This window comes from Ornithodoros turicata, chromosome 7 (genome assembly GCF_037126465.1).
Source record: "Ornithodoros turicata isolate Travis chromosome 7, ASM3712646v1, whole genome shotgun sequence".
NCBI lineage: Eukaryota > Metazoa > Arthropoda > Arachnida > Ixodida > Argasidae > Ornithodoros > Ornithodoros turicata.
The window spans coordinates 44,621,551-44,632,213 of record NC_088207.1 but is presented as its reverse complement, the minus strand read 5'-3'; the positions used below and the strand labels follow the sequence as shown (position 1 = coordinate 44,632,213).

The 10,663-nt window shown below is 45.4% G+C and overlaps 2 protein-coding genes across 3 annotated transcripts; one reads left to right on the top strand and one right to left on the bottom strand.

The window, feature by feature from the left end:
* The first annotated feature begins 480 nt into the window (after positions 1–480).
* Positions 481–9,439, top strand: LOC135401221 (serine/threonine-protein phosphatase 2A 56 kDa regulatory subunit delta isoform-like). Of its 2 annotated transcripts, none has more exons than XM_064633499.1 (7): positions 481–635; positions 787–858; positions 3,198–3,449; positions 3,509–4,629; positions 5,308–5,380; positions 6,424–6,442; positions 7,888–7,976. In XM_064633499.1, the coding sequence occupies exons 1-6, from the start codon at positions 609–611 to the stop codon at positions 6,439–6,441; spliced, it is 1,563 nt and encodes a 520-aa protein (XP_064489569.1). In that variant the 5' UTR covers positions 481–608; the 3' UTR covers position 6,442; positions 7,888–7,976. The 2 variants fall into 2 exon arrangements, with proteins under 2 accessions (XP_064489569.1, XP_064489568.1); XM_064633498.1 differs by lacking the exon at positions 6,424–6,442 and adding an exon at positions 8,086–9,439 and having other exon boundaries at positions 489–635; positions 7,888–8,019.
* LOC135401222 (BLOC-1-related complex subunit 8-like) lies at positions 8,943–10,560 on the bottom strand. Its single transcript, XM_064633500.1, has one exon. The coding sequence runs from the start codon at positions 10,410–10,412 to the stop codon at positions 9,816–9,818; it is 597 nt and encodes a 198-aa protein (XP_064489570.1). The 5' UTR covers positions 10,413–10,560; the 3' UTR covers positions 8,943–9,815.
* Between the last annotated feature and the right edge of the window lie 103 nt (positions 10,561–10,663).

The following is a 10,663-nucleotide window of genomic DNA, read 5'->3' as shown; positions in this document are numbered from 1 at the left end:
TTTTTTTTTTTTTGGCGTAGTCGCGCCGCCGAGAAAGAAAGCGCAGAAGAAGAAGAACACCAGGAAGCGGCCGAGGCGGCGCCTCACCCCCTTCCGATCACCTCACCCGGTGCGGACCGCACCCCTCGCACCCCCCTGGTGACGCCACGCCTGTGCAAGAGAGATAGATGAAAATATATAATATTTGCGCATTTAATACGATTACAGTGTCATTGCCAGTGAGGCCGCGTCACGAGATTGGAAGTGGTTGCTCCTCATTTCAAAACTATTCCAAGAATGCTTCAAGAACAAACTTTCGCGTTCACATATCACCTGGTCCTTTTTTTCTTCTTCTCTCCTCGGGTTTGCACGACTTGCCGGCCCCTGGCAGGAAGGGGACTCGAGCCCCCCTCCCCCTCAGGTCCCCCCCATGGCTACGCCACTGATGTGGCGCCCCCAAAACTCGCCTGCCTAGACCGAATTGCGCCTCCATAAAGTGCGCAAGCCCAGCGGCGGCTACAAGACGTCAGAGGTCATGTGCTAAGTCCAACCAATGGCACAGGGCGCTGCTGTTGTACTTGTGAGAGTGTACAAATTGTCTTTACCGATGGCGCACGAACTTCTGAAAAATGCCCAATAAAGCTGAAAAAGAGAAGGTGAGAAGTGTTTTACATAACCGGATACGATGAGCGATGCTTTAGTAATATTTCTCCAAGGAAGTAATGAAGGGTACACATTTCATATGCAGATAGAGCCACCCATTTTTGTGTTGAGCTAGGCCTAAACCCGACTGTTACCTTCGTACAGGTACCCGCAAAAGCGAACACCACGGCAGCCAAGAACGGAAATGCGAAGGAAGCGCAAGAGAATGCTGAGGAGGTACGGGCAATCTGTTTTTGTGCGAGTTAGTGGTCTAGTTTGTCTTGAAAAGTTTATGCAAGCAACGGGTTGTGGGCTGTGTACCTCAACATGGCGTCAAACGAGGGATGAATGTTACCCTCCTTTCAGATACATTTGTTGTAATATCATCACATTATCTGCCGGCTGACGTATTTTTTTCGGCACAAGCCGTACGTCTCGCAACTGACAACCCATTTATCTTACCAGGACAGCGCATGTGGCAACGGATGTAGCATATTTGATGCCGCAGCCGTGGGTCACTTGTGCTGGCCCGTGAATGCTTTTTAGCCAAGCGATTACAAATGTTAGTTACATCGCCTAGATCGTATTTTTCGGCTGAGTACTATTGCAAGTCTTCTTTTGCTCGTTCCGACTGGAGGATGTGGATTGCCACTCTGTATGCGGCAGTGAATACCTTCGCCGGTAACGATACCACAAAATCAGGAAAGTTCAGGAAAAGCGCCTAAAGGAATTCATATTTTATGTCCGTGTGCCGGCAGACCATGCGCCTAGTTCATAATGCTAAAATTTCTGCAGAAGAACTTAAACAGCTTTTTGTCAGAGGACAGGATAATAGGCACCGTTTGTAAAGATGCAACTACTTTCCTGCCACATGAGAAGACTACCTCTGCCAAATGAAGAGTTGTTCAGAAATGAACTGAGTGACCTGTCTTATTGTACATTGTAACAACAGATTGAATGTCATTACAATGGCAGCAGTTATGGGTTGTAGCAACTTCTATATTTGTACACGTGTCTCAACGCGAGTTTACATTTTGGTACAACTACTACTACTTTGGACGACTACTGCACAGAGCTTTGTGCGGATCATTTTCTAGGCAACACATACTTTCCCTTTCATTTATTTATTCGCATACTTGCGGAAAGGGCCTGATCATGTTTAATTTGTGAAGCACAAGTACATTTTTATATTGGTAGTTGAAACTCCTACACATTATTTTCATTAGCAGGACAAGACAATAGATAATGGGTGTTCTGCAAAAATATGTACATGTAAGGTGTTCTTGTCTGAAGAACTTTTATTTCACAATACACTGTAAGATGTATACATAACTGACGGTATAGTAGGAAATACATTGTCTTTGCCTGACTTGCATCTGCGACACTAAATGTTGATAGAAATGTGACAGGTGACATCTGTTTATACACTGCAAGTGTTTGTTATGCATGTTCTGTGAGATTCTTAGATCAAGATTGATTAGATCCTATTCGGTGCAGGGTGGTGCTGTAATAATAGAGTGATTACTTACTTTTAGCAAATTTAACTGCCTATTTATTGCTACACTTTCTCAGATTATGGGAGAAGAGCAAGCCCAGTTCAGATTAGGGTGCATAGGTTTTGAATTTCACTTTTTTTTTCTTCGCAAGTTTCCTGCTATTTCAACGGTGCTTAGAGGTTGTAGTTTGTAGGAGGCCCTTATTGCCCGTTATCGAGCAAAATAACATTTGGTATTATATACATGTTCAATCACAAATGTGATTTTGTAAAAGCTGCCTTGGAGAGTTGATATCAGGATTGCGACCTTGTGCCCTAATCTCTCCATCATGGAGAAGAGGTGCTTGTTGGCAGGCTTCCAAGTATGAACAGGACGAAAAGTGTGTGCTGATCAGCATGAGTCTGGAGGATTAATCTAGAGGTGTAACATGAAAGCAGCGCTACACGTGCCAGGGTCATATCTTAACTGAGGTTTGGGCTTTCCATTGCGAAGGTCACCATGGTTTTGGTGCCAGGGGAACTGTGTAAGATGGCACATTCCCGCAGTACAAATAAATCTGTAAAAGTGACTGAACAGTAAACTAAAGCATATTTCTTTTACTTTACTTGAGTTACTTAGCACCGGTTTCACTAACGCTTGACGTTAACAATTAACGTTTTAACCAAGATCAATTGTCCCTTAACTTGAATTTAACTCTTAACTCTGTTTCACTAAAGTGAGTTACTGTCACTCAGATTCATCACGTCAACAACTAATGTTTGTAAGCAAGAATTAGTTGTTAATTTCAAGTTTTAGTAACCCTTGGTCAGGTTCAAAGTTAACCAGCACTGTGAAACTGGGCCTTAGCAACTGGAAACAAAGAAGTAACTTCATATGGCTTGGTTAGGTTGTGGCTCAAGTAGATAGTAAGAGGCCACTTCTGGGCATTGGATGTGTACACTGAGGTCTGTTAGTGTAGTAGAACACATTGTTTCATTGAACTTTTTAGGTGTCAAGGTGTGTAGGTACATGATGTAGTCTACGTTATGACCACCATTCAGGAGGATTTTTACATGCTCGGGGGCCCCTTTAATCTTTCAGATGAACAAGTCGAACAACAACAGTAATACACAAAACCAGAACCGAACAAGCAGCGGCGGAGGGCCTACCAAGGGGGGTCCCCCGCCCCCAACTTTACTGACGAAGATGAAGTACCCCGGTGGTAACCCTGCAGTGCGCAAGGACAAGCGCCAAAACTCGTCCCGCTTCAATGTGAGTCACAACCGGGAGCTACAGAAGCTGCCTGCCCTCAAGGACGCATCTTCGGCCGAGCGGGAAGATCTCCTTGTGCAGGTATAATCACTCCGCGGGCACGATCGGGTTTGATTGATAATTGTAGCGATACCTTGCAGAAACTGCGTCAGTGCTGCGTACTGTTCGACTTTGTCTCTGACCCCTTGTCCGACCTCAAGTGGAAGGAAGTGAAGAGGGCAGCCCTTCACGAGATGGTAGAGTACATCACCTCGCAGCGCGGGGTGCTCACGGAGGCCCTCTATCCCGAGATGGTGCACATGTTTTCCGTTAATGTTTTCCGGACCCTTCCTCCTTCATCCAACCCCAACGGGGCCGAATTTGATCCCGAAGAAGATGAACCGACACTAGAAGCTGCCTGGCCGCACCTCCAGCTGGTCTACGAACTTTTTCTCAGGTTTCTGGAGTCTCCAGACTTCCAGCCCAACGTTGCCAAGCGACACATCGACCAGCGCTTCGTCCTGCAGCTGCTGGAGCTCTTTGACTCCGAGGACCCCCGGGAGCGTGACTTTCTCAAGACGACGCTGCACCGCATTTACGGAAAGTTCCTGGGCCTACGGGCTTACGTGCGCAAACAGATCAACAACATGTTCTATCGGTTCATCTACGAGACGGAACATCACAACGGAGTAGCGGAGCTGCTGGAGATCCTGGGCTCGATAATCAACGGGTTTGCTCTGCCCCTGAAGGAGGAGCACAAGGTGTTCCTTCTGAAAGTGCTGATGCCCCTGCATAAGGTGAAATCGTTGAGCGTCTATCACCCGCAGCTGGCCTACTGTGTGGTGCAGTTTCTGGAGAAGGATCCCAGCCTGACGGAACCCGTCATCCTCACGCTGTTGAAGTTCTGGCCGAAGGTGCACTCACCCAAGGAGGTGATGTTCCTGAACGAATTGGAGGAGATACTGGACGTCATCGAGCCGGCAGAATTTGCCAAGGTGATGGTGCCGCTCTTCAGGCAGCTGGCCAAGTGTGTGGCCTCCCCGCATTTTCAGGTTGCGGAGCGGGCACTGTACTACTGGAACAACGAGTATATCATGAGCCTAATCAGTGATAATGCGGCGCACATATTGCCCATTATGTTCCCTGCCCTCTACAAGAATTCAAAGTCCCACTGGAATAAGACTATCTATGGCCTGATCTACAATGCGCTCAAGTTGTTTATGGAGATGAACCAGAAGTTGTTTGATGAGTGTGTGCAGACTTATAAGCAAGAGAGGCAAAAGTGAGTAAGACCTAGAGTTCTTGGGCACTATTCATTGGGGATGTGGCTACATGGCATGATTTTACAAATCTGTAAGAGTATATGTTAGTATATGTTACATCTAGGGCCCTGTGTTTGGGGGTTTTATTTCAGGAGCCATAAAACGGTAAAATCAGGTGATATCAGGTGGAAAAGTTGGTTTTAAGGTAGAAAATAAAAAAAACGCTTCTCGAGTTTTAGATTTACAGAAGATGCTCAACAGCTGTGCTGAGCGTCCAATGCTTAGCATTCTTCAGTGCCTGTATTGGTGTCTGAATTAGCACTGTTCCAAGTTCATTTTTGGGCCTTACCCTAAGTGATAATGATACAAATTGGGTGAGGGGGGTAAAAACGGACTTTACCTGGTTTTACCCTCAAACACAGGGCCTTAGCTATGCCTAACAACAACTACTTCGTTTGACGATGATGATTGGGCTAGTTACGTAGTGTGCTAACAAGTGATGGGGAAGTAGATGTTAATACACTTGGGACAGTGAAGGTGCGTTTGTGTAGACACGGGAGTCTGCTGGGGTACCGTCGACAAGTAGCATCTTGCAAGGAGTGAGGGTTTTGATTGCTGAGTGTCATTAGTGGGAAATTGCTAGTTCCTGAGATGTCGTCAATCATAGTTGTTTGCATCTACATATCTACTCTCCACAGCGAGAAGATGCGGCTGCGTGAACGAGAAGATGCCTGGACCAAAATAGAAGTTCTCGCTGAGAAAAACCCCCAGGTAAGGGAACACTGGAACAATTGTATTCTTTCACTTGGAAGATAAGTTGAAAGGTCCCGCAGTTGTGGTTATGAAGTAGGTACTGGAAGGGGCCATAAAGAGTGACCGACATGGGAACCACAAATCATCGAGACATTGCTGAACCTCTGAATTCAAAAAATAGGGTCTTTGTTGAGTAGCACATGTATTGAACTTGCAGGCTTTTGTTATCGTGCATGGCCATTCTGTGCTCCTTTAATATGCAAAAGATGCATGCTTGGTTAAGCATTGGTGGCTTTGCCGGCTGACAAAAGGTGTGTTTTACATTGGGGTCCACACGATACACCTTTTACTGGCACAAAACTCGTCAAGTGAATCTACGCCTTTTGCTCATACATTAATTCGGTCAAATCTTGTAAAAAAAAATCGTAGGGTTAAGCTAGGCAATATCACATGCACAGTGTGTAGGTGTGTACCAAGAGTCGGACACATCTGAAAAGCTTTGACATGGGTGACTTGGCACTTTGACTGTGGCATTTGGCATGGGTGACTGTCTGTGCTCTGCTGGTGCTTCCTGTAGCACCACCTGTGCATCTCTTGGTTACATGCCTACTTGCTGGTCTCGAGGTTAAGATATTGTATGTCATGTGTCCGACCCTATGTATTGACAGTACCACTCGGGGCTAAAGTAGCGGCACTGAAGTGGGACGTCACATTAAAGCTGTGCTATCGCACGTTGTTATATGTGCGACTGTCATCAAAGTTGACCTTACTACATGAGCTCTGTCAACGACAATGATTTGCGTAACTTTGCATAACGGCGTGCCGCGGAAAAGATGTGTAATGCACATGTGGGAGCCCTATGGTACCCTGTAATATTTTGTATGAGTGGGAAGAAGCATTGTTCTTTCTTTTTCTTTTTTGACTGCTATGAATTTGAGAGCCTGAATGTGCACATTCTGTACGTTGCATTTCTCAACCCGCTTTCCTCTCTCTCTCTCTCTCTCCTCTTTTCTTGGTCTTTCTTCTCCTCTCTTTCTGGTCCTGCTTCAATCACTGACCAGTATTGGGACAAACACTGAGGTCAGTCACTTGCTCTCTGTTGCGTTGCTTTGCGCTGTTTGCTTACCACTCCTGCACGTTTCATTTTCCGCATCCCTATGAAATATTTCTATGTAGTATTTTTATGAAAGCTTATTTCTACGTGCAAGAGTTTACGTAGTAGCACTACCACTGTTTTTAATGTCATCCAGCAGGTGAAGGCAATTGACGTCTTTCAGATAGGTTTATTGGACAAACCACGGTAGGCTGGTGCCAGAAAGAATAATAAACTATTGCTGTGGATTGTATCTTACAAGGAATAAGATATGCATCTTAAGGGGAAACTTTGGATCGCTATTTAGTAGGCACTATGGAGACCTATCTTACTGCACATCTGAAGACTTAATTGCCCAGAATACATGCTGTTTTGCTAGAGTTTCCATGTGGATGATGTTACCATAGTGGATCTGAAAGGGCAAATCACCTCTGTCTTTTTTTAAGCTCTACCTAGTGTCATGCATCCTTTGTGCAACTTATTTAACAGAAAAAGCTTAGACACAGCAAACAGGATGTACGTTTAAGGTGTCCACTCACGTTTATGGAACACCGTAGACACTACGACAAACTCATTGTAGCAAAGAGCCAGGTTGGCACATTCGCAAAAGAGAACCTGAATGAGACACATTGCAGAGGGGCACGCTTTTGACTAGGATACAACCCCCAGAAACCTTTTCAGTAATTTTCATTATTTGCCGCATGTCCGAGAGGGATTCCTTCACAAATGGCCCATGCAAGTACCGTCACAGGTGTGGTACCCTGTTAACAGCACGCGGTGCGGCACAAACGGAAAAAACCTTGCACGCCAGACTAGGATTTGATTTTGATGTTGTATTTTGTTCCAGCCATGTTATGCCTTTCTTAGGTGAATTCACTTGACATTCTGAAGATAAGCGATGCAGTAGACACAATTTCACAAAGGGTGATGCTGAAGTTGCAGATGGAGTTCTGGTTTAAGGGTAATATTGGACGCCTAAGGAACACTCAAGAAATGCATGTCTGATACAGATGCATCAATTTGCCCTTGTATGAGGCACTGTGGGATGTTGACCTTGAAAAGGAGGTCTGATACAGGAGCAGCTTAGACTGTTTGCTTGGTTTTCATGGAATCTAATGATGTAACGACCAGCACAGCAAGCAACCCTACAACTTAGTGTTGGAGAATAACCTTGTGTTCTCTCTTTCCATGTCCCGTTATGCTATAAAATGAAATTCTAGTGCACGCAGTTGTTGCATCGTTTAAAGTTTGCGTTACTGCTACCGAAGGGGTGTTCTACAAAAGTGTATTGGTAGTATTGACCCTAGGTTATGTGCAGCGCATAACGTGCGTGCGTGCGTGACACACCCTGTGCATAGCTGTTAGAGGCGACACTGGCATAAAGCTGTTGGCTTGAGAGGATTTAAATGTGGAAATATTTGATGTATTTCAGTTCCAGCAGGTAGCCTCCCAGTTGCAGCCCCTGAACTCCAGCGGCGGCGGCGGCAGCAGTGTGCAGACGAACGACTCTCCTCCGGAGGATGACGACATGATCTACGACAAGCTAGAGACTGAGGCTAAGGAGGTATATAACTCTGCTCTGCGTAACCTGCTTGTGGTAAAGGGTACACTGAGTATGTGGCTTCCACAGGCGTCCCGCCAAATGGCCAAGAAAGAGAAGCCCCTGCTGCGCCGCAAGTCGGAGCTTCCCCTGGATTCCCTCACCCTGAAAGCTCTCACTGACCACAAGCGAGCCGACGAGTTCCTGTCTACGCCTCCCTCTTCCACACCGGCTGCAGCAGCTACCCATGCGGACGGCTCGCACCTAGGCTAACCCCTCTTTGTGCGCCTCGTTTGGGGAACGATCCGTCTTAATTTATTACTTTAGGCCCACTCTCTCTCTCTCTCTCTCCCTCGCTTCCCTGGTGTCTATGTGCCGCTGCTGCCTTCTCCCCCTCATCGTACACGTGCATAGACACCTTATGCATACATAGACGAGAAATACCTATTTTTTTAGGAGTAAAAAAAAGACCTTTGTATGTAGCACGGGTGTACTCTTCGAAAGGGAGAAGATCGTGTGACTGTACGTACTAGACAAAATGGTGGAAGACTGTATGGATCTCTAGGCACAGACTGTCGTGAGCAGAAGCCTTCAGTGCTTCCCTGCCAAACACCGCCAAGTGCATTCCGGTTGTACAATGCCTTTTCTTTTTTTTTTTTTCTTCATCATAAATTTGTTTTATGTCTCACTTTATAGAGGAAGGATAAGTGGACCACCTGTCATGAAACACGAAGTGGAGGACGATTTATATACGTACATATAACTTTTCCTCTCTTTTTTTCTGCAGAGAGATATGCGTATTCCTGCTGTTGTTGTTGCTGCTCACAGTTGTGGAATGTTATTGCCTGCAGTTTGTAGACGGAGCAAACGTTGTCACAAAGTGGTAGTGCAGTCAGGACTTGTTTTCTTATGTGTACATAGCTTTAGAATTTTAACTGCAGCTGCTGTTCTCTTTTTTTTTCCTTCCTTGCTCGTTGTATCATTTGTTCTGCCTCGTAAAGTGTGCCACGCGCTGCTGGAAGGCGGGTTGTGGTGTTCGCAGAGGCGTGGCACTTTTTAGAAAAATAATTTAAAATGCTGTATGGAGTGGCTCGTCAGAATGTTTCATTCAGCATCCTGTGGAGATGAGTCGGTAATGGCCTGACAAGGAAGTATCAAAAATGATCTGTGCTGGAGCACTTGCATGAACCTGCATGCGATGACATATTTATGGATTTGTTTTTTTATTACCGCGGAGAAGAACACCGAAAGAGAGCTGATCTCTGCTACTTGTTAATGCATTACAATGAGTCTACAAAATGTGCAAAGTACTTGTATGGTCATCTGTAACTCCAAGGTATCCTGTGAATAGGTGCAAGTATGGATTCTGAACTTTGAGTTAGCCTTCTGTCACTGTGAGTCGTGTATGCGGCCACCAAAAATACAAGGATTTTGATAACCTGTCGATTTATACAGTATTTTCAATGCATGCCACCATGGTGGTAAACTTACTTGTGACCTGCCCGCGAAGGTGAGTATATCAGTTTGCCAGCCAGCATTCATCAGCAGACCACAATGGGTCGCTATGAATAACGGTTTCCTTCCATTCTAACTTATCCCATGATTGACCAATAGCAATTAGTATTAACACTGAAACTGCTTTTATAGGCCACTTGTGAACAAAAATAGGAACGAGATACTATGATGAGGACCAATGACACATTGAGGCAATAAATGTGAACTAGGATATGTAGCATAATTTTTCCTCCTCTCCTCAAAATAAGTGAGACATCATATTCTTTTTTTTTTAAGGGGAAGCAATCCACGAAACTTTCGGCTTCTCATTTAGCGGGAGTACTGCTCAGAACTTTGGAAGAGTGTGAGGATGAGACGGATGAAGTGCGTGGCCGCCTTGGAGATGACGATGTGGATCGGAGAGAGACCGGCGAAGATTTTATGTCCGATCCTACAGACAAGGATGTGCTCAGTCCAGAGGGCAAGAATGAATTCGGCAAATCAAACGAGCCGGAGAAACGATGTATCTTTGATGCTCTCTTGGTAGGTGCAGGGCTGGTCTGGGCCTCGCTATGAATGAGTTGCTGTTTCATAAATATAGCGTTCTTCATTAAATCCTGCACGTTAGATAAATGTTGTGCGCTTTGCTGAAAAGATCGAACAGCTGATATGGAATATTCAAGGTCGTAGCATTTTCCTTGGAGATCCCTTCTTGCATCATTCATCTGAATGCGTCGCTCCGCAAGCGGTACCAGCGACTTGCGTACATGTTCTTGGAGCCGATAACAGGCTAAGGAGGGCTCATTTGATAAGATATGCGCGTTCTCGGATATTTTGCAGCATGTTGTCTTCGCTCGATGATCCAGTTCGAAATCAATGATCAGCTGCTTGTTCTCCGCTTCATCAACGCCTGGTCGTGACATGGCCTCTTGCCTCACTAAACCAAGCTTTGTGCACCAATATCACCAAACAAGTCACTTAACAACACCACTGATACAGTTACATTTGAGAGTGGCACTTTCCGTCGTGCGTTGTATCCGGGGCGGAAACTACGGAAACTCCCACCGGATGTTTTGGTCTGCAGCGCGCCATGTGTGAACATTATAATAAAAGAACTTTAGTCACCATCATGGGCACATACAGCCACATTGAACTTTAATGAAGAATATTACGG

Excerpts from the sequence above, each read along its gene's own strand:
- LOC135401221 (XM_064633498.1), top strand. The coding sequence starts at position 609 with ATGCCCAATAAAGCTGAAAAAGAGAAG. Across the intron at positions 859-3,197 it reads CGCAAGAGAATGCTGAGGAG|ATGAACAAGTCGAACAACAA; the intron begins GTACGGGCAATC and ends TTAATCTTTCAG. Across the intron at positions 3,450-3,508 it reads GGGAAGATCTCCTTGTGCAG|AAACTGCGTCAGTGCTGCGT; the intron begins GTATAATCACTC and ends GATACCTTGCAG.
- LOC135401222 (XM_064633500.1), bottom strand. The coding sequence starts at position 10,412 with ATGTCACGACCAGGCGTTGATGAAGCGGAGAACAAGCAGCTGATCATT.